The sequence below is a fragment of the Coturnix japonica genome, chromosome 3, assembly GCF_001577835.2.
Source record: "Coturnix japonica isolate 7356 chromosome 3, Coturnix japonica 2.1, whole genome shotgun sequence".
Taxonomy (NCBI): Eukaryota; Metazoa; Chordata; class Aves; order Galliformes; family Phasianidae; genus Coturnix; species Coturnix japonica.
In genome coordinates this window covers 3,951,135-3,974,653 of record NC_029518.1, presented here as the reverse complement: position 1 = coordinate 3,974,653, position 23,519 = coordinate 3,951,135, and the positions used below count along the sequence as shown (strand labels likewise).

General features: G+C 47.2%; 2 protein-coding genes across 8 annotated transcripts in view; both read right to left on the bottom strand.

The window, feature by feature from the left end:
- CFAP61 (cilia and flagella associated protein 61) overlaps window positions 1–23,519 on the bottom strand; it is a 94,059-nt gene that overhangs the window by 10,742 nt on the left and 59,798 nt on the right. For 5 of the 7 annotated variants that reach the window (XM_032443826.1, XM_032443823.1, XM_015856624.2 and 2 more), the window contains 7 exons: window positions 22,522–22,696; window positions 19,349–19,641; window positions 15,051–15,378; window positions 14,567–14,658; window positions 11,746–11,951; window positions 3,854–3,944; window positions 3,157–3,277 (listed from right to left, as the gene is read on the bottom strand). In XM_032443826.1, coding sequence (XP_032299717.1) covers window positions 3,157–3,277; window positions 3,854–3,944; window positions 11,746–11,951; window positions 14,567–14,658; window positions 15,051–15,378; window positions 19,349–19,641; window positions 22,522–22,696 — 1,306 coding nt within the window. Of the gene's footprint in view, window positions 1–531; window positions 741–3,156; window positions 3,278–3,853; window positions 3,945–11,745; window positions 11,952–14,566; window positions 14,659–15,050; window positions 15,379–19,348; window positions 19,642–22,521; window positions 22,697–23,519 lie in introns of those variants that run through there. The other 2 variants (XM_032443825.1, XM_015856627.2) reach the window with 1 other exon arrangement.
- On the bottom strand, window positions 532–2,714 carry INSM1 (INSM transcriptional repressor 1). The gene has a single exon (XM_015856689.2). It carries the CDS (start codon window positions 2,388–2,390, stop codon window positions 1,092–1,094), a length of 1,299 nt encoding a protein of 432 aa, XP_015712175.1. The 5' UTR covers window positions 2,391–2,714; the 3' UTR covers window positions 532–1,091.

Sequence of the window (23,519 nt, the reverse complement as noted above, 5' to 3'; positions counted from 1 at the left end):
ACGCTGCCCCGAGACTTTGGGCCTCATTGATGGGCCTCGGTGCCCAGCAGGGCTTCGGCACAGGGTCAGCTCCTTCCCCTGCAGGAGCTCTGGGATCGTGGCCGTGCAGGGGATGCAGCACATGGTGGGCAGCCCCATCCCATCACCTGCATTTCGGGCGCTGCTGGGCCACGTTCTCCTTCCTTTTCAGATCATCAGCTTCGCCCAGACCTGACGTCAGCCCCAGCAGGACCAGCTCAGTTTCCTAGGAAGCACAGCACGGAGCCGGGCGGCTTCAGTGCTTAGCGGTACTTTTTGACCCGACCCTACAAAGAAACCCAAACCAAGCAACGACAGCAGAACTCTCTTCCTATTTAACCAGCACAGCTGCTGCACACACACACACACACTCCGCTCTCCCCAGCAGCCCCAGCAAAGCTCACTATGGGCATCCCCTGCCCCACACAGGGACACAACGGCCTCAAGTCAGATGGAGCTGAACAGCCCCACGGCTCCGTAAGGAAGGCAGCTGAGCGCGGCAGCGGGCGGGCGTGAATTGGAAAATACTTTTATTTGGAATAGTAAATAATTATACAGTGGAAAAACAGCCCTATCGAAGCACTCTATAAATAGCTAAACAGGTACGAAAATAATGTGTGTAGAAAAAGGAGGTTTGCGTCTAAGGAGTGAGAGCTGGCGGCGGCGACAGCGGGCAGGTTAAAAGGTCGCGTGGGTTTATTTCCAGGTATAAAAGTTAAAACCTTTATAGAAAAAAAGAGAAAAGGGGGAAAATAAGATCACAGTGAGATGGTGGGGGGGGATAAAAAAGCGCGTTAGAGCATCTGCGATCAAATAATATCCATCTTCGTCATTAATATAAATAAATAAGGAATAAATAATAACGCGAGGACTCGACCCAACATATACAGACGGCGCGGCGCGGGCACGGCACGAGTTAAGGCAGTTCTACGCGTCCCGGAGCGGAGGCGCCGGCGCTGCGCAGACCGAGCCCCCTCCTCCGCTTCGACCCCGAGCGGGGCGCATCCAGAGCGGCCGGGTGCGGGTTGGGGACGGCGGGGCGACGCGGGGCGATGCGGGGCGCAGTCCGCGGCTCAGCAGTGCGGCCGCAGCGGCACCTGCAGCAGCACCACCTGCCTGTTCTCGGACGGGTGGCACTTGTTGATGTGCCGCGTGAGGCCGGGCGAGCTGTAGAAGGTGGCTGGGCAGTACTTGCAGGGGAAGAGCTGCGCGGCGTGCAGCAGCCGCAGGTGCCGCTCCTGGCTGCTCTTGCTGGGGAAGCTCTCCCCGCACACCGGGCACGGCCGGGGCTCGGCGGGCTCCGCCGCGGGTTCGGGCGCGGGGCCGGGCGCGGCGGGGTGGCCCAGCAGGTGCTTCCTCAGGTAGGCCTGCCGCCGGAACCGCCGGGCGCAGCGCGGGCACTCGAACAGCCCCTCCTCGGAGCCGGCCTCCGAAGCGCCGCCGGGGCTCGGCGTGTCCCGCTCCGCCGCCGCCGCCGTCGGCTCCTTGGGGGGCTCCGCCGGCTCGGGGCCGCTCTTGGCGGGGGGCCGCGGCTTGTGCCAGCGGCGGTGCGAGGCCAGGTTGGCGGGGCAGCTGAAGATCTTGTGGCACTCGGGGCAGCGGTACTCGACGCGCACGATGCGGGAGCAGCGGTGCTGGGCCAGCGCCAGCGGGTCCCCGTACTCCTCCTTGCACAGCTGGCAGATGAACTCGCCCAGCGGCCGCGCGCAGCCCCCGCGTCGCGCCGGCGCCTCCACCGGGCCCTCCTTGATGCGCAGCCCCAGCACCGGGGACGTGGTCACCTCGTCCTCGAACGTCAGCTTGCGGATAGCCTTCGCCTTCTTGCCGGCCGCGGCCTTTTGCCGGCCGGGCTCGGCGGGACGCTTGGCGGCCGGAGCGGAGGAACCGCCGCCTCCTCCTCCTCCTCCTCCGCCGCCGTTGGGGTTGGGGGGCGGCCGGGCGGCCCAGAGCTTGAGCTCGGCGGGGCCGAGCAGCAGCGGGTCCATGCTGCTGGGCACGGCGGGCGCGGGGAACGACTCGGCCGACACGGGCGAGCCCAGGCTGAAGCCGCGCTCCAGCAGCGCGTCGCGGCTGACGGGCCGCGTGGGGCTGCGCAGCGCCTGCACGGGGCCATCGGGCGTCCCGAAGGGCACGGGAGGAGGAGGAGGCGGCGGCGGGGGAGGAGGGGGCGGCGGCGGCGGCGGAGCGGCGGGCGGAGGGACGCGCACCCGGTAGGACACGGGCGTGGGCCGCCGGCTGCGCTTCACCAGGAAACCGCGGGGCATCTTCGGGCGGGCGGGCGGGCGGTCCGCGCCCGGCGGCGAGCGGCGCTCCCTCCCTCCTTCCCTCCTCCTGCCCGACGCCGCCGCCGCCTTTAAGAGGGACGGGGCCATTGTTCGGCCCGGCGGCGGCGGGCGCGGCCAATCAGCGGCGGCGGCGGGCGGGGCGGCGGCACCTGAGCCCCGCGGCCGGCACACGCCCGGCCCGCCCCCGGCACGCGTGGCCCTTTGTGTGCGCCGGGACGCGCCGGGCGCCGGCCGCGCTCTTTCTTTCGTCGCTCCGAGCCGAGCCGTGCTATGCCCTGTTATGCCGTGCTATGCCGTGCTATGCCGTGCCGTGCCCGCGGGCGTCGCGGTGCTTGCAGGCCGTGCCGCCACCTGTTAGCTCCGCGCCCGCTCCCCGCCGCCCCGCGCCCCTTTGTCCCCCCCGGCCCCGCAGGTGGCGGCGCGGCGGGGGGGGCGATGAGCAGCCGGCGGGGACCCCCCGTTCCCTCCCTTCCCTCCCCCTCCCCGTCCCCCGAGGGAGGCACGCGGGCGGCACGCGCTCGGCCCCCCCCCCTCCCGAGCCCCCCGCGGCCGCCTTTGTGCCGGGCATTAGCATAAAGCTGCGCGGAGCCGACACAAAGGGGCGGCGGGGGGATGAAGGGGGGGGGGGAAGGAGGGGACAAAGAGAAGGGAGGGGGGCCGGGGGTCGGCGGCGCGGGGCGGGGCGGTCATTAGCATACAGCTGCGGGCACGCGCCGCCGCGCCCCCCCCACCCCCCGTCCTCCCCCGCCGCGCCCCACGCGCGGACCCCCGACCCACCCCCCACCCCGGCCGCGGGTCGGGTCGGGCCGGTCGCGGCCGCCAGGCGGAGCTCAGCGCCCCGATCCACGCTCACCTGCCGGGCGGCCGCGGGCGTACATGGGCAGCTGCGCGCCGTGCCGCAGCAAGAAGCGCACGGCCGGGACCGCGAGCTGCGGCGGGACGGGGCTGTCCTCGGTCTGCTGCTCCGGGGGCACCTGCGGGGAAAACACGTGTGGGAGGAAATCCCCCAGCCCTCCTCCACATCCCCAATGACTTCCCCAGGTGATTCCCACTGCTGTGCTTTGGGTTGGGATACGGGACTGCAGGGCTCTGTGTGCGGTGTAAGGCTGCGGGCAGCATCAGTGAGTGCTTTGATGCCGCCCTTAGGAAATCCACTGACGGCTGAGGAAAATCTGTTGCTTTCACTCGTTGATGTACAAAAGCCATTCGTTCCCTATGGGGAGGCGCTGAGAAACCTGCTGCTGGCGGGCAGGTACGGGTTGGCATTTAGTGTAATTCCGGCTGGGAAACGCCGGGATAGCGCTAAGTGAAGAAATGAGGTGGGGATTTCTGGCTGGCCTCGTGCTGCCTGGGAACACAGAGAGACCTGGTGGGAAGTTCTGCCGACAAATCTAAAACACGGCAGGAGAAAGAGAGGGAGCAATAGGGTGTGGGGTCTGTGCAGGAAATAGGGCAGCAGGAGCATAAAGCTTTGGGAGAAAGATGGGGGAAGAGACTGAAGTGAACAACGTGGACGGATGACGCCGCTAATAAAGCGGCATTTCTCTCACCTGCTCTGACAGCTGGATGCGGCGCAGCTCCTTCTGTAGATCGATGAAGCGGTCGTGATAGATGGCCATGGACCACGGCTCCCTCAAGTAGCTGGTTAAAAAAGAAGACATCTAGTTATCTCGTGAACCTCTCATTAACCGCTAATGAAGTATTTACCTGCTTTTTTTTGCCTTTCTAAATGACAGTTCTGGACCCATCAGGACCGTTTGTTCGTGAAATGCCTCTCGCAACAGCATGGTCAATCAATTCTTTTAATGGATGTTCCTGATGTACAGCCAGCTCCAGTAATTACATTTAAAGTGGCTTAATTCAGAGCTGTGGCAAGACCCAGTGAAGAATCCTGATTTTATCAGAATTTAAAAGCCCGAAGACCTGTAAAGAACGGTGTCTCCATTATCTGTCCTCATTTGAGACAAGCAGATTGCAGGATTAACTGAACTGCTGCATAAACAAATTAAATTTGTGTAGACAATGACACAAATGTTGTTCATCATTAAGGTTTCTGGATTAATAAAGGCCAGAAAAACAGGCCACCGCCGTGTTGCAATATGTTCCTTGCAGCAGTGTGCTGAGGCTCAGTGCTAGTTACTGGTGCTGGGAGGATGGATGGGAGATATGCTCAGGCTGAGCCCTGATTCAGGTGTCCTTCTTTGAGGCGTGACGTACCCGTAAGGCAGCAGAAGGATATTGAATCAAGGGTCCATTTCAGAATGGAATCATTTCCCAACCCAAACCTTTGGCTCAATGTTTAACATGAGGAAGTGAAGCCTGAAGGATGCCTCACTGAGACATCATGCTGCATTGTGTTTGTGTTGCTTATTGCGTTGCTCCCATCACCGGCACAGCACAACCCAACATAGTGTTGGCTTTTCTTTTGGCCCATCGGCATTCCCACCTTTGGAGCTCCTTCCCTTCACCCAAAGAGATGTGACCATCCAAGGCCGTTCATGGAAGTGCTTTGCCAAAACATTTCTCGCTTCCTTTGCTGGTCCTGTGTTCTTTCCCCCCGATTCGAATCACCTCTCTAAAGGAACACGTGGTGCTTTGGAGGAAGCAGATCTGCATTATGGCCGTTCACGTTTGTAATAATGGAAAAAGCCCATCCGAAGCCAAACCAACAAGTCGACTCTGGGAGGTTCGCACTGAGTTTTATTGCCACTTCAGCAGCAGTCCCTCAGGGCAAGCCAGAGAAAGCTTGCAAGTATAATGCTCTTCAGTATACAAGCTGGAGCTGGCATGCTACCAACAGAGGCTCAAAGGCTCCTCGGCTATCATGAGAACGGCATCTGCCACATGTGTTTGCACCATTTAGTCTTTCATAACTTGCCAGAGTGATCAGGCTAAATATGTACAAGATGACAATGTTTGCCAGGAGCATAACGGGTTTTCAGACTCCTGGTCACTTCCTAACGGGGATCCCCTGCTGGCAGACTTTTGTATCGGCGGAGGAGATCGGGGGAAGGAATTTGTAAGGAGATGGGATGAAATGGTCTCCTTTTGAAGACAATAAGTGACATCCTTTTTGTTGCTAGGAAGCTCTTCTTGCCTTTCACTGACAATCAGCGTTTAAAGTCTGTTCTGCCTCATCTGTGATGTATAGCCTATATGAGATGAAAGGGAAGGAGAGAAATATTTAGTGGCATCCTTTACAAAAGACAGGGGATCTTCCTCTCACGAAGAGATAGGGCAGAACAAAAACTGGATCAAGTTGGCCATTGCTAGCAAGCAGAAATGGGGTATGCGTGGAAATGCTTTCAGTCTGAAAGCTCCATTCTCTGTGTCATTTGCAGCTGCACACCTTTTGTCTCCCAGGGTTCATTCTGAAGCTGCCACACTCTGGTGATGGGGGGAAGCAGCCCCAAGCTCCAGCCGTGCTCCCATCCTAAGGCAGGTGCAGCAGTAGAAGAGCAGGGAATTCCAATGCCAGAGTGTGGAGAGGAAACTACTGAGATGGGCTGGGATGGCCCAAAGAGCACACTGGGAGAAGTGTCCCATTTTGCCAAGAAAAGAGAAGATGCATCGATCCAGGGCTGGAAATCAGTGACGTTTCCTCATTTTATTAACCTGCAGCTGCTGCTGAGTAGCTGATTCTCACCAAACTGCTCTTCACACTTTCCAAGCTCTGTGCTTTTAAAAACGGACATAAAACCAGCACGTCCTGCCCTGAGAGAAAATCATTGCTGACCCCCGAGGAAAGGTTTATTGCATTTCTGCACATAGGACTGCCCCATGTGTAATGCGCTATGAGAAACAATTAAAAGGAAATTAAAGCTGACTCACATCAACAAACAGGCTGCGTAGAATGGCGCGATCGCTTCTCTCTAATTACTTGTTTATGACTCCAGAGTTCAGTCATTCATAATGGCTTGTGTAATTATCAATATGAATCGGTAATGTCGGACCACAACCTGGTGCGGTAGAATTCAGCTGACCAGCCTTTGCTTACTGGTTTGGATGTGGGGTTTCTCGTTGGCAAGTCAGCTGCACCTCAGAAACTATATGAATGTATAAAAAGGAAAGTCACCTAAAGGGTTCTACCATTTATACCGATTTGCTATCAAAGCACAGCTTTACGAGGGTACCTCGGGGTCAGCATTTAATTCCAATATGAAAAAGAGCTGTTAGTGCTTTGATATCCCCTTCACGTGTTCCTTTCTCCTTACGCTGTCCCTCTTTTCATAAAAAGCACACGTTTTTCCCTCTAATTAGGCTGCCAAGTGTACTGAGCAGCATTAGCCCCTCTCAGCCCTGCTCACTACCTGCCACATTTTCTCTCTGCTTTTTTTCATCCCTGCAGAAAAGAAGAAGTCTCACTGTCTGCAGGATGAACAAAAGCCTAAGGTGGACTCCCTTCAATGTGATCACGGTGTGCTAATGGTATGGGATGTGGCCAACCCCAGACAGCACTGTGTTGTAGCGTTTCTCTTAGTGAACACTCACTCTTCATTTCTGAAAGCCCTTTTTAAAGCCAGCCTATGCAAGGAGCCCGTATTTCAGGTTTAATCGCTGATTATTCCAGGCTGCAATAAACACAGATCCTCACCTCATCCTTCCAAAAATAATACTGCACACATCAAGTCTTCTTTTTCCTATTTCTTCAGTTACATTGTGAGGTTTATTAGAGTTGAGTCATTAAACACTGCGGTGTGGTTGCTTCTGTTGAAGCTCTCATTAAGCGGCAGTGATTAGTAAATCACTTTTAGCCTCATGTAAACAGGACTGTGATGTGTGAACTGAACTTAAGCAGAAAAAGCCAAGCGTCCCCACTTGGCTTGAGATGAGACACTGAGGGACGTGGTCAGTGGACATGCTGAGGATGGGATGGTGGTTGGAATGGACGATCCTAGTGGTCTTATCCACCTTAATGCTTCTATGATTCTGTACATTAGCAAACATTTCAGACCAGCACAAGTGGAAGAGGATGTCCTTTAGAAACCGATCAGCTTAATCATGCTGCCTCTACCAGGATTATTTATCACTGCCAGCCCAAACACACGCTGTTTCCTGAAGGTGCAGCACTGTCTTTGGTGCACTCACTGTCATGCAGTAGTGGTGCTCCTTTCCTCAGCAGCACTGTCCCTTTCTTGTTAACTGGCGTTTTCTGCAGGTCATAACTAAAACAAGTTCATTAATATTGTATTACAAATTTGGCTTTCATTAATGCCAAATGAAGCCTATACGAAGCACTTCCATCTCATGCTAAAGGCACCATGCCAGTCAGCATCCATTTGGTTGCCAAGAATCAGAAGCCCCCTCCAATGATCTGTTTTGTACTCCAGATGCAGTAGAAGGATGTTCCACCACTCTGCAGACACGTTCCATAACTCAGCAACAGGAGAATACTAAAGGGTATGACTGGCTGGTTCTACTGGCTGGTTGCATTCCCACTTTGGGAAGCAGTATGGAAAACCGGTGAGCAAAACCAAAGCCACAAGCTTGAATAGTTTAGTTAGGAAGTTTCTCCACACCTCCTTAAAGATAAAAGTCTGCTGCTGTGGTAGTGGAAAGGATTGGAAGGCTTTCAGTGAGCGTGGTGCAGGGAACACTCGTATTAAACCTACTGGAATTTACTGTTCTTTTCCCTTCAAGAAAAATCTTCCCTATCAGGAAAGAGCTTCTCTCTCAGGTGCTTAAATTCCATTTGAGCCTTTTCGAGATGCAACCTTATAGGAAATCAATAAAAACTGCACAAACTCCTTCCTGAAGTGGATTCCAAATCTAGGGAGTAATGCTGTTCAACAGTCAAGGACATAAAAGGTTCGAACACAGAACTCTCAGCTTTAGAATACTGCATCTTCGGTTCTTACGGCTGTGCCTGCTCTGATAAAGGCATCTTAGCACTTCTCTGCTCAGGAACGCTGGTCTGCAGCCTTCTGATAGTGCACGAACACTGCTCTTGCTGCCCCAGGACCTGACAACTTGCACAACAGACCTTGGCATCCCATAAAGCAGCCAGGGGCTGAAGTGCACCCCCTCATGATGTGGTCAGTAGAGCCAGATGTCTGACTGGCTGTGATCATCTTCTGGCTTTTAATGGTCTGTTTCCTCAGCTGCTGTTTGCAAGGCTACGAACAAGAACACTGGTTCTTCATCTCATGTTTAGCTAAGGAACAGTTTGGGCTGCTCAGATACGACTCTACATGAAGCTGGGGTACCTAACACATGGTAGAATCAGGCTGTAGGAGCAATAGCAAAGCCCTTGGTAGCACATTTCTTAGCCAAGTGACTATGGAACTACAGTCAGATGATTTTATGTTGTTTTTCCACTTATTTCTTGCTAGGTTCATAAATTCACAACTTCAGTCTTTAAGTGTGGCAGTCTGAGAACCCATACAAGCAATACTGGGGTGACAGTGGGTAGCAGTGGCCTTACAGATTAGTGGGGCCTTACAGACAGTGGGGCAGTGCCGCTGTGGGACCCTCCAGCAGGGGGAATGGAGAAGTGATTTCCATTGTTTGTGGGGTTGTGGGGCAAATTCTGCAGCTTTTAATGGCGTTAAACTCCTACTGAAATCAATGGAACTTTTCTCTCGACGCAAGGAAATATTATTTCTCTCATTATTAGCATAGAGGCACACATCCGGAAGGGGTTACTCCTTGAAGTTAGCTGAATCTTGAGGGCCTGTTGTTAATGCTAATTTGAGAATGGCAACTGGCCCATTATAGTCAGGAAATCCGGTATCATGGGGTTAACCTTCAGCCTTTATACCCAACAGAAATCAGCGAGGAAATTCATCACTACTTGCAGTTTCTAATTATTTAAAAGACAATTTGCATGCTACACAGAAATAAATTGGCTCCCAGGTGACAGCTGTTGCACAGTTTCTTTCCCCAAAATACAGGCATAGAGATGGGAGGAGGGAATGAACGTTTCAATGTAGCAAGTTCATAAGCTTAACTAACAAAGTGCAACATCTTCAGTCTACTTTTTCTTTCTTGGTTAATGGCACTTGGTATCTTGATAGAAAATGCTGCGAGTGCAGGTGTAACGTGTACTAAGATGTAGTTGGTTCTTTCTCTCCCCCAAGAGAGAAATTCAGCCTTCGCATCACGCTTGCAGTCAGTGATGTAAGACCATCATAGACCACGGGAATATCATCACCTGAAATGCTTTCTCTCCTTGTTATCACACGCAGAGAGATCAGTGAATGCATTTTAATGTTCCATGCCAAAGGAAGACCAGGCATCCCTTTCCAAAAAGCATCAAGGCGATCTCCATCTCATAAGAGATACCCAAACACTTTTCAGTGTCACAGTTTTCTATTGGACACTATTCCAACTTCTACAGTTCACATTCTATGGTTTTGTGTACTGTCCATATATATGTATGATATACTGTACAGAATATAGCATTGTATTACAGAGGATCCTCACTTTGCCCAGCTCCTAATTGCCTAATTGCCCTCATGAAGAACTAAGCTGTTCATTCAGAAAGCTTACGTCTCATTTGTTCAAAATCAGAACTGTCCCAGAGCAGTGGGGATGTGGCACTGAGGGACGTGGTTCGGTGGGCAATATTGGTGGTAGGTGGACAGTTGGACTGGATCATCTTAGTGGTCTTTTTGAGTGTTAATGATTCTGTGATTGTAAATCTCTGACAACATTTGTGGTTCATTATTAGTTCACAGGTGTGCTTGCATATCATAATACCGTGAAAAAGACTGATACCTTGCCACATCCTGAAATTTCTTCCAGTGCTCAAAATATATTAGCTGATCAGCACCAGCTGTGACAAGGAAATTATCTGCCATCTTAGCCCATATGTCATAGAACTGTGTCAGTCACCTCCCTTCAATTTCTATTTAACACCTACTGACAGCAATACTGTTTATGAGAACTTTACGTTTGCTGTGTGCCGTTCCTCTCTTGTAAAACAAAATCATTTTCTGTATATCGGTGTGCCTCTCACAGAGGCATATTGGATTTCCTGAAGTGAAATCTGTAAAGAAGCATTTCTGTCCAAGAAAATTTTCAACTGCATAGTTAAGTTTGCGTTCATCCCACCTTCCTCTACAGAACGAGGAATAAAAAGAAATGAGGAAATCAGAAACATTTACACTGAAGAGAAATGGCAGGGATGGGGCTGTAAAACATCAGCTCGCCCAGCCCTGGTGACGTACCATGTCCTTTTCAGGGGAGCTCGCCCTTTGAGCCGACAGCTGATACCACTGTTCTCAAAACACAGCATACAAACCAATCCTTTGTCATTAAGTGAAAGGCTTGATAGGATTCCCTCCCTCCCCCTGTTTCAGCAGACATTCTCATTTCTCTGTCCTCAGCCACATACAATGCCTTATCCATATTCTGGCTGAGCTTTTTGACACTGAACCAGCAGAAGGGCAAAACCTAGAGAAAGAAGCAAGGGAATTTTGAGGCTCCTAAACTTACTGTCTCAAGGTACCGGGTTCTTCATTCCTACAGAGGCATGTAATTATCAGCATGATCAGTGCAACTTAAACCTTCTGAGGAGTTTGATTTCCATCGACAAATTTCCACCCTTTTTGGATTAGCAGACTTCTGTGATCATGCATTTTTCTTTTCTTGGACCACAACACATCCTTTACATCATAACTAAACGTTGTCTAAATAATATAGTTCAATCTGAAAACTGTAGTGCTTTTCTTCAAATCAGCTATAACCAAATCGAGCCTGGGGAGTTTTAAGGTGGGTTTTGATCACTTTTCTATCATGATGAAGATTTCCTGTTTGGTTTTCTCTCTCTAAAGCAGTTTATGGAACACAGTGTTTCACTTTTCTATCTGATAATTCACGCTCCCAAGTCATCACTTGTGATGGATTTTCTTTTTCAAATGAAAATCAGAGTTCTCTACCACCTACTTCCATTACACGCTCAGAGAATTCTATCACATGAATGAAATGCAGATGGTTTTTCTTGCCAAACCTGAACTCAGGGGCACTGATTTTATATAAGGCACAAGGAATAAACCAAGTTTAAGTTTTCGGGCCACGTGCCTTTTAGGGTAAGAAATTCTGCAGAAGTAGCAGAAGATTAAAGTTAGGAGGCAAGCTAAAGAATTGTGACTGACATCATATGTGATTTAGAACCTCCCTGGAAACCTTTGGTTTAAAAATCTGATGTAGAGTCGCTAACACTCTGACATTGGAAAGCGACTTCTGAATACGAGTAGTTAGTCAATTAATCAATTAAAAAAAACCCAGATTCTTCAAACTCAGCTCAATGAGTTAAGCCTCCTAAGCAAAAGTTACAGTGAGACTGAAATGTTCTTTCAGATGAAGGCTACTCAAGCAAACTGCTCATTTTCTAGACAAATCTCAGAGACACGGTTCTTTCTAGGAAGGTCTTCAGGTCTTGCATCACCACTGATGATTGGATCCAGAAATTTTATGCACAGTGCTCAACTTGTCTTACCTGTAAAGGTCTGTAATCTGCCCTTCGTTCCAGCGATAAAAAAGATCATTAAGAAGACGCTCGTGCTGTCCATACAAGGAAATGTAGTTGGAAGCAGGAAAGGGCTCCTTTGAAAAGCAGGTGATGCTGTCCACCATGCTGTATTTGTTGATGTGCATTCTGAAATAATTCCCATCTCTCGCTTTTCCGGTTACAATCTCTGTTCCCTGGAGCAGGAAATAAAAGGAAAGCTGGAGTGATGGAGTTAACACCTCACCTGGCACATGGACATCACCAGCCAGGGTTTGCTGTTATTTGCCACTTCTCAAAATCCACAGACCTTTTAAACCAAGAATATCCATTCCTTGTAAAGCAGTTTATATAACAAGGTGCCATCACGTACCAATCAAACATTTTGGGCTTCATAGAGGAGTATTTGAGCAGTCCAAGGTGTGATGCACTGGAACAGTCTGCCAGCAACAAAATTAATACTGAGATAGACTGTCCAGTTCTAAAACAGAACTTAGCAATGTCCATCCACTGTATTGCATGCAGCTGCAGGAGGCAGGGCTCCATCTCTTCAGCTGTTTCCTTCATGCCTATGTTGTACACTTTCTGTTTCTGTTTGGAGTTGTTTTCAGTGACTCCCTCTTGCTAAGTTAGAGGGCTACTGACTGATGCTAACACTATCACTATAATAATGGCACTGAGCGACAGTTTATGGGCATGGTGGTGATGGCTTGACGGTTGGACCGGATGATCATAGAAGTCTTTTCCAACCTTAGTGATTCTATGATACTATCAATAAAAGAATAGTAGCGTTGGATGGTTACGCTCAAACAGTAGCATTTAGTTTCAGCTAGTTAAATCGATTACTTAATAAAAGACAGAAATATAAAAACATGTCTCAAACCAAACATTACTGTGGGATGATCAAATATCTTGAGGCTATTTTCTAATGCTGTGTTCATGTTTCAGATTTATACATCTTTAAAACCTGTTGCTAGGCTGTAGTAACCTTTGTTATTTCCATATCTCTCAGCCAATCCATTTCACTACCTTCTCTTAACTACTTTCCTAGGAAATTATTTTAGGATTTACACGAAGGAGTAACTTTAAAGGCATTCCATTTTCAAACAATGGGAAATCGAAGGTACAGCAAGAGAATCCTTATCACGTTCTAGCAGTGTTTGGTGTGACAAAATCTATTCTTCCTCTCTAATAGTTCTGTTTGCCTCCTCATACGAGCTGCTTAGGACAGCTCATCCTGGATCCGTGAAGCTGGAAAACAAAGTGAGCGGTACTTTGATCTCCACCCCCCAAAACCACCCAAAAGCATGGATTTCTTTATAAAATATTTCTTTCTATGGACTACTGCTATCTAAGTTTTAAAATGAACATCAGCCTCGTCTTCCAAGACACTCTGTACTATCCACAAGTATGGCCTTCATGTGAAATCCCTGAGGAAAAAGGTATAATCTGGATGAAACAGAAGCTTGATTAGGTGCATGGTCCTTTCTGCTTTTAAAATATATGAATCTAGACTTCTTGTTTCATAAGTAGATTCCCCAGTAAGAGAAGCATCTCCACATTTGTGTCACAGGAGAATCTCCTGTGTAACTTAAATATGTCAAGTGCTTCCCTCTTTCCTGTTCAGAGAACGAAGACTCTCATTGTAGCACTGTCTGTTTTCTAGCAGCAAAGTACAGAGCATCCCTTATGGGAATTATTCTTTTCTTACTAATCTAGAAATCAGCGGAGTCCCACTGACAGACTGTGATGTTTCGTCATCTGTATTGCACTCATGCAATCTTATTGCACTCATTGCATCTTATTGCAGGGTGGAAAGAGTGAGACTGATAGCATATTGTGGTGATGCTCATGCTATTCTATCTCCTCTTCATAAAAATTATGTATCTCTTGAGAAAGCCAAATATCTGAAAGGATGGACATAAACATCTAAGAGGTTCCAGCTTTTGTGCTGTTCAACAGCTGTTGACCTGATTTATATGATATGACCTGGCTTAGCAGACTCTGGATTTGTTACTCAAATATCACCACTACCTTGATACATGTTAACTACATACTAAGAACTTCAGAAGCAATGTATTCCATCAAGAGAAATCAAGAGAAAGAAAAAAGCCATCCTGTTGTAAATGCCCCATCCCTGCAGGCATTCAGAACCAGGCTGGATGTGGCTCTGGGCAGCCTGGACTGGTGGTTGGTGACCCTGCACATAGCAGGGGGTTGGAACCAGATGATCATTGTGGTCCTTTTCAACCCAGGCCATTCTATGGTTCTATGACTCTATGAACAAGGCAGCGCTGATGAAAAACAAACATTGTAGCACCCCAACAGTGTGCTGAGAGAAATGGGTCTGAAGCCAGATGGGCTCCATACTGTGCCACCAATTCTGACAAAGGTGTCAAGGAGTTGAGCTGCAGGGCCACGTCAGGGAGCTGTCTGAATCTGAACTGCTCCAGATAGTAAGAAAGAGCTCAGAGCATTAAGGCTCAGTGACTATTTCTGCCTTCGAGGACCAATAAGCCTTTAGGTTTTGGTTGACTGTAAAGCAAAAGAAGTAACAACTGCAGTAAAATAGACATTCATATTCTAAAACATTTACACTGCAATAAATCAATAATGAAATTAAATAATCACAGATCGCAGTTTGTTACATTATAGACTTTATTGATGACTCCCAGCTCCAGCAGGTCTCTATTTTAACCCATCCTTACTCCATTTATGTATTTTTAATATACATGGTACCTTATGCACGTTCCTGAATAGGAGCAGAAGTGAAAGAAAAAAAAATAAGGGAAAGGTCAATAACATAACTTACATGATCAGACAGCGCAAGGAATAAGTCCAAGCGGACGGGCACTTCTGGTTTGGAAATGTGCAAGTAATTATAGCCTCTGGGAAGAACACCTCCTGCCATAAAGGAAAAGATGAGGTTTACTCAGTTGTAATCAAAACCGAAGTTATTTAGCACCCTGTAACCTGAGATACCTCTCAATAGACAGCATCAGTTGTTTTTTGGGGGATGCTGCTGTTCCCTTCTCTTGAAAACAGAAGATGTCTAGCATAGATTAGGCAAAGCTTTAAAATGCTTTGAGCTAGGTGATGACAAGGAGAAACAGATCCTTCCACGAATGCAGGTGGAATTCCTCCCTAATGTCACCTCTCTACCAACTATACAGGGAGCTTTGATGACTTCACTACCATTAGGCAGCTACTGAAGAGAAACGGACCTACCTGCACTACATAACAGCAGAAAGTCCAGCGAGGGCATGGATGTATGACTGAACTCCATTTTCACGTACCTTGAACTTTACACTGCTTATACATGGGGATGAGGCCCTCCATGCCTTCTGGTGGCTCTGAAAAGGGCTGAGGGGTTGGATCAAAGAGTCTCAACATAGATGCAGCAAGTTCAAAGCCTATCTCCTTTGAATTGAAGGTGCTGTGTGTCCATTCATCTGCATAATATCTCCTGGAGTACTTTGTTAAAGGACCTGCGGCCCTGATACTGACATCATTAGTGCAGAATTCAGTATCAATCACAAGCTTTCCATCAAAAACAAGGCAAGCATCATTAACTGCCTTAAAGATTTCATAATCCACCCTCTTGCAGGCAAAGCTGAAAAATGCCTAAGAAGAAATGCAAGCAAGCACAGGTTATTAAGAATTCTCTACCAACTAATTTCATAAATAAAAACCTATGCTTCATTCTGAATGTTATTTTAGAAAGCGAGCATGAAATACAGTTTTATTTTATATAGACAGATAAACCCTTCTGATCCAATATTTATATCTACTAGAACGAAAGCTATAAATATTGGATTAGAAGGGGAGAATTACTAAACCAGACTCGTTTACTTCTGGGTAAGTAGATGAATTTTATTTTAAAAACTCTAATATTACCTATGTTAAACAGCCAGAGTGGACGTGCACATTTTAGATCTGAATTCTTTATGAAGTTGTTTTTCTTCTTTCAAATGCTGAAGCTAAATTGAAAAACTAAGTAATAGAGAAAGTACAGCGTGCTTTGTATTTTAGTAGGGTAACCGTATATTACAAATATTTTTCAAACTGTTATGCCTAACTGTTTACCAGAAAACTATGCTACCATGGCTACTGGCACAGAGACATTCAATGGAATTGAAAGATACGACACTCAAATTGCTCGGAAGAGATGTCAGGCTCATCCAAAATATTGAATTGAAGCCAGTGGAAGCAGTGGAGGCCAAGAAGATTGTGAGAGGTACTAAGGAACTGAGTATTTACATTGAAAGGAAAGAAAGCATTCAAATTTATAATGCTTCAGATTTTGGAGAGTGCATTCAAACTCTGCCAGGACCAAAACACATCTCTTAACTATTCCAGACCTTGATAATGCTTCTTTAGGAGGCAGAATACTCTGTACATCCTTACTACTCTCAGATATATGGCATAGGTGTGGATGGACATCAGATGGACCCAGTGATCAGCTGGGGCAGCCCATATGAGACTGTGTCTCAATTAAATCCGTGGTCCATTTGGCAGGCTGTTTCTGAAGCTGGTCATAAATGGAGCTGATGGATATTCAGCACATTTTAGTTTGTGGAGCGAAAAGAGACATGACTTTCATTCTTTGTCAACGCCAGCTTTCTGTCCTACTGCTCAGCTTATAGAACTGGCCCTGAGGTAGGGATTTATCCAGAGCAGCAGCTACTGAGGCCGTGAGCTCGCCTTCCCCACAGGAGATTTCAAGGGCATTGAAAGAAAATAGCCCTAAATCCCTAAATTCCTCTTCTAGGTCTCAAAGAAAAAGCTAGTGATAATTCCCTCCTTTTGTCCTCCTGTGGCATCTGCCTACACCCTCTCCTGGGACACCAGTGAGCAGATGAGCCCTCCAGTCCCAAAAATGGGAGCCGAGGCAGCACTGCTATGTCAGGCAGCACAAAGCAGGCACGCTGGAAGCAGTCTCATCAGAGGCGTGAGGTGCTGGCACGGAGCAGCTGTGCACGCAGCACGTCCTGCACAATGTACTGGATGCCCAAGGAGCTGCTTTGAAACCCTACACGGGGCAAGAGGGAAGGCTGCAGGGTGTGCTATCCCTCCCCTTCTGTCTGCACATTCTGCCCAGGCTCTTTGCATTAATAACAGCAGGTTTCAAACCCAGCTAGAATTGTGCACAAGTGCTGGAGAAGAAGGAATTGCAGGGTAGCAAGGCTGGGTCACTGCAGCTGGAGCTGGGGCACGGGTCCAAACCAAGCCCTACCTCAATGCCTCCAGCTCTGGAACAAAGCATCGGAGACAACAGAAGTGCAAGAAGCTGCAAGCAGGTCTTCACAGGTGGCTCTTACAAAAGATAAGCCAATAGCTGGCTGGTCCCCAGAATAGTATAAAAGAAGGGCAGAGAGTGGGTATTGAGGGTTAAAAGTGGTAAGAACGACACAAACAAGATGAGATGGTCTGCAGTGGGAACAGATGAAGACTGACCGTCTCGTTGCTGCAATATATATTATGGAGCTGCAGAGCCTTTAGAAGGAGCTTTCCCCTTCATCAGTGTCCTCAGCTTTTAAAATGATTACACGACAACAAACGCTCCTGTCCTCCATGAAGAAATATTTCTGCACAAGCTGAGAAAAGGGTGAAAGAAGTCATCAGATGAGCGTGCATTACCTTACTGCCTTCATCTCGAAAAGCCTGGGATATACGTCAGAGTAGGCAGCATCAGTAATCTGTCTGTTGCTTATAGGCAGCCTCAGGGAGGCTGCAGTTGTGACCCAGGTAAGGGTATTACCCAATTAGACCACCAAGGAAGTGTGGACTGAAAGCAAGCATCAGATGCTCATGGCTGGGAGGAAAGGCACAGGAGTGGGAAGTTGAGAATCACAGAATCATTAAGGTTAGAAAAAAACACTAAGTTCATCTAGTCCTACACATCCCCACCATGCCCACTAAGCCACTGGTGAGGCAGGCAGCAACAGAGGAGCCACAGGCTCTGTGCTTTTTTATATATATAAACCAGGTAATGAGCACTGCATAGTTAATGCCTAACTATCCAGTAGATCCCAAGGCAAGGAAGCTTTGCCTGGTGTCCTGCCTGCTGACAGGGAGGGGAGGGAGGGGACTGCTGCAGCCTCCAGGCTGGGAGCCATCTGTCAGCCTGGGAGGGGGGGGAGGGAGGGAGGCTGTTGCCTTCAGGAAAGAGATTTTCTCCTGTTGTTTTTCTCCTGCAGGACCCAACAAATTAAGACCCTAAGAACTGCCAATCAACAGTTGATACTGGCTCAAATCCCAAAAGGTCCTGCGCGGCTGTAGGGCCGATTCCTGCACAGCCTGCTTTATGTGGAGGCTGCTCTGGACCTTCCATCCTCCTCAGAGCCAGTCCTTAAAGGGAGCTGGGAGCCTTGCAAGGCAGCTGAGCTGGATTTCTGGAACAGAGAGACCCTGGCATCAGAAGGGACTGCATATTTGTCATCTTTGAGGCCATGAAGGATAGTCAAGGGGCACAAAAGAGCAAAAGAAACAAACCAGAAGGTAATGGGAGTCTTGAGGGAATGGCACAGGCCACATGGGAAAGGTGATGGAGAAGAGGTACGGGTTTGTGAATGGATGTTGAAGTTACAAGAACCAGATTCACATCTCCATGAAAGAATAAAAATAAAGGGATTTCAGGGAAGGAGGGCACAAAATGAAGTGTTGCATATGAGGGCAGAGCAAAAGGAATGTCACTGCTGACGTGGTGACCAAAGCCAGGTGACAGCCAGTGGATGAAAGTCTTATGCAAGGTCTTTACTTCCTTCAGGAAGGGCTTAGCTATCTCCACTTTGAAATAAAAAGGACTGGGAGAAAAAGCAAAACTACAGTATATGGCTTTCCAGCTCAGGGGAGCTGCCTGGGAGTAGCTCACAATCCTTCCTTCCCAGATCTACAGCCCTTACTGCACAAAGGAAACACCAGCACAGAGAGGATGTGCTATGAGGGCCATAGGGCTTCCCATGGACACACATTTTGAAATGAGTCTACCAGAAGCTCACTCACACAGATCAGCCCAGTGATGAAAACCAGCACTAGTATCCCCATTAGGAAAGGTCCCATATCTCACAGGAGCACCATATGTGTGAGTGTGCTTGTAATTTACCTAGATAAGCTATTGATACTGTAGATGAACAAAAATGCAAGTTAGTAATGCAGAGGGAGAAAAATCTGTTTAAAACATATTTTAATAAACACGTAGTAGGCCTCTGTCCTAACATTCTTGGCTGCTAGTATGACTTAATGAAATCCTAATCATATGCACATAACTACAGACAGGAGTTACTGTACACATTTAAATAATAAAAGGACTTCTAGAATGATGTAGAAAACGAATTAAGAGCATTTGTCACTCAACATCAAGTAACTATTGGTGAGTCGGCTGACTAAAATACATTTAAATCCAAATCAGTCGGGGAATTAACAGTAGTATTATTTGGATTTTTGTACAAAACAATCCTTCAGACTAACAACTGAACGTTAATTCTTCTGGAGACAATGAGAAAATGGATAAACCGGCAAGGGACTGTCAGGATTTGACGGCCTTTGTCTTAAAAAGCAGACTGAAGGAAATACAGTGAAAGCATATACTTACTGAGCACTGCAATTGGAACGGTTTGGTATGAGTAGTGAAAGCAACACATGTGATGAGGTCTGGGTCGTCGCCTTTGCTCCACTGTGCCAGGATACTGTCACAATAAACAGACACGCCAGCCTCTGACAGTGCCTCCTGAACAGCACTTTCGATTTCGTTGTTGTTAAGGCAAGTAACGTTTGAGCTGAGTGGAGGCTGCACGAGATGGATGCGAGAACCGGCGATTCCGAGAGATAAGAAGGTTTCTACCGTGGTGTAAATGTCAATTGTGTTCCCATAGACAATGATGTTCCCTAAGGGGAAAAAAGGGAGGAAATTTCTAAGATGCACAATGAAAACCTTATTAGTGTAACTCAGATGATAACAACACAAAATTGCTCTCTTTGACCCTCTTATTTCTCTGATGCTATGAAGCAAACAATGTTACCTAGCAACAGTAGCTAAGATAATTTAGTGAAGAATCTGTACAAAACATCCCACAAAGTAGGCAAGTACTTAACACAGAAGTATGATATTCATGCTGACCCTGTAATTTGAAATTATACCGACTGAAAATCCTCTGTGGCCAAAAAAAAAAAAAAAATGAAAGAGAAAAAGAAAAAACCCACCATGTTCTGTTTTGTTCTCCTCTTCTTCCTCAATTTTGCTTATATTCAAAGCGCTTAAGTGGGCAGGCAGGGGAATGGGAGCAAATTAAATAGATTGTGCAGAAAAAAGGGTAGAGAAACTGGGAAAGAGCAAGTTGGAGGAGACAAGCTGGTGCAATGCAGGAGATTGCTGGCACTGTTACTCCCTTTTGCAAAAGCTCAGTCTGCAGACAAGGGACCTGGCATACACTGGAGTGTCTGTGTGCTTTATCTGAGGATGTTTAATAGAAAACATGGAAATATTTCTCCGAGCAGGGCCTGAAAACTGCTCCTTTCCTCCCTGCTCCTTCTGTCCCCTTGCTCTGAAGGGAAAGCATCTTTCTGCCCTCAGATCCACTCTGCCTTCAAGTCATCCATGCAAAATACCACAGCTCTTGCAGGATGGACTGAGAATTCCACTCCTGGTGGGAATGAGAAGTGCTTACCAAAGGCCCAGCCTAGCAAAGGGTTACCCTGACTCTAAGGTATGTGAGCCTGGCCAGCACAGAGATCATCACCATTTGGCAGAGCCGCTCTCTTCAGGGAGAGGTTTGGTGACTGCATTACATGTTGGCATTTCTGTATACACAAGACCAGATTCAAGCCAAGCATTTCTCAAGGAAAATTAAAATTCTGTTTTATATGGTAATATTAAATACAATTACATTACATTAAGGAAAGCAATGTTCCTTTGCTGACCTCTTGTAAATCAACAATTTGCAGTTTCTGCTTATGACAATATTAGGGGCTTTTTAGATTACAGCACTGGTAGTCTAGGAACTACTGATATTCATTATGGACTGAAATTATGTTCGCTGGACAGATAGCGATTCCTCAGGATGCTTTTATTATTTAACTACATGAAAATGTATCTATCCGTGAGTAAACATAATCATCTTCCATGGAAAAAAGCAGCCATAAATAAGGATCGTTAGCCTGGGTTTATCATTTATTACACGAATGTCAGAGTCCTGCTGCAGAGCAGGCTCGTTCATTTTCCACAAGTGGAAGCCCAAGATTTCAGTGATCCCAGGATGACCCGAATCTTTTTAGTTTGCAGAAGCTAAAGAAGAAAACATTACGTTAGCTAAAGCATCAGCAGCTCTGGTTGTTGATTCGAACGCTGGAATTTTAATGTGAGAGTATTCCTACAAACATGCTTTTAATAAGGCAGTAAACTATGTTTAGGTAAAGAGGAAAAATAATTGCTTCATTTTGGGCCATTAAAGCAGTTTTGTTTCTTTCTTTACTCACCATCCTACTTTTTATTTTCGTGGAAAGTGCAGCGCTAATAGGAGATGAATTTCAATTAGTTACAATTACAGTCCTAATAGGTTACACGCATGAGGCAGCTGGGTTTTGTCAGAGAAGCCACAGCCCCAGGACTCGGGCTGGTGCTCGCCCTGCTCCAGCCCCAGGCAGCAGGAGCCACCAGGCACCTCTCTGCTCCCGTTAGGAGGAGCCCATGGTAAAAGTAAGAGGTGAGTGAGAGGAGGATGCAGCAAGAGGAAGGTATATGGAAAGAAACTGAAGCTATCCAGCAGCCTGGACTGGGTGCTTTGGGAGCTATGGGTTTAGCATATTGCTAAAGACAGGATAGAGCCTAATTAAGATATCTACCTTTACATCACACCAAAAACCAGCAGCAGTGCTGAAACTATTAATACTGATTTAGTATTTTGGTCCCAAAGGAGACAAAGTGCCAGACCTCCCTCTCACCTGAACAGTGACTGTCCCGCTTGCCTTGCATCCTGGATGCTGGCACCTTCTATTTCTGGCATTCCTGCTCAGGTGTGTTCGAGCACATTCCAGGACTGGGCAACACATGGTTTTATATGAAGGATGAGTAGTAACAAATAGGGGATAGTAACAAAACTAACCAGCTCATCTGTTTATACAAACGCAGCTGTGCCGCGAAGATGTGACGGCTGAATTCATTTACTGTTTGCTCTCCTTTCAGTTGTAGAAAGGATTTAATGTGGAATTTGGGATGACTCTACAGCGTGCAGTGAATATATCACCAGTGTGCACGTGAACAGATATAAGGGGCAAAAATGTGACCTCAAGGGTTAAAAAGATAATACAGAGAGACTGCAGTTCTATGTGAAAAACTGTAAACTGGTGTAATGGAACACAAAGATCTCCTAATTTAGACCTGTTTTCTTTGTGTTATGCCTCAAATCTGAATGTTCATCTATAAGACAAAAACACACTCGCTAATTAAATTATTATTTAATTGTCTAATTAATGACTCCAGCCAGCTTTGCATTTGGGACTCATTTGGTTTTATATAATAATTACAGCTGATTAATCTATTTCAAGCTTTTTTTTTTTTTTTTTTTTTCCTAGATAAATATGCTGGGTATCAAAAATGACAACAAATTGTAAATTAATCAGGAAAACAAAGCACAGCAGATGAAAGACTTTGTTCTAATTAATTGAGCATCAATTATACCATGGAGTTAAGGAAACAATAAGCCTAGAGAATATAGCTGCAAGTGTGTGTGTTTACCAAAACCCTTACCTTCTGAGTTGAGAAACCCTTACCTTCTGTGTTGAGAAAATTTTCCTTCAGCCATTCCATTGCCTTTAAGCAGTCCTGATCATCATTGAGAGTAAAATGATTGGAAGGGATTTTCCCTGTGTAACTTTGTGGCCATTTACTAATAGCTTCTCCATCATTTTGGAGTTCACTGACATTTGATCCAGTGGGGAACAGGGCCTGGAACAAATGGATGAATGAATAGATATATATGATGGGTATCTTCAACTACTGAAGGTAAGAATAGATTATATTTTCTTCTTGAAAGGAGATAAAAGCTAAGTCTTCCCTTGCTTCCCTTATCTCTACTGTAGTTATTTCCCACAGCTTATGTTACAAGTCAGGGTTGCATCTGAATGTCCTTTTTTATAGGAGCACTCAAACAATCACAACTACACTTCAAGTACAATGCTGGAAGCAGCTATCTAGTAAAGGGAGGTCTGATTCGACAGCAAGACCGAGCGCCTGGTTCCACTCTGCATCCACTCAGAGGTCTGTGCTGCTGCTGCAAGCTGGGGGAATGGCAACGCCGCTTCAGCTGCCATCAAGGCAATAACAAAGAACCTCAGCTTTGTCCTTTTCACTTCAGTCCCCCCACACACTGTGAGACTCCACTGAGTATCATAAGCCACCTGACCTCACCTGAAACTTTACCATGTGCTACCATAACACATAGCATCATGTTCGTTCCTGGGCATGCTCATCATGTGAATCAAGTAATTAATTTGAAAATAAACTCCCTCCATTGCCAAAACTAGGTCAAATGGTGTCGCACCAGCTGGAGTTAAGTCCCAGTGGCTGGGGCCACATGTCAATTGGATCAACTCTTCAGCAGGTTCGCTGGTCACAGTGGCAAAAATACTGGCAGTTTGCTTAACATCTGATCCTGAGGTGATCCATTGCTGGTAGAAAATGCTGTATAACCTCCCTCTCCTCTGCTCCAAGCTCTAGAGCTGCACAAAGCAGTACAACCTGCTGTCTGCAGGCTGCAAACATATTAGTT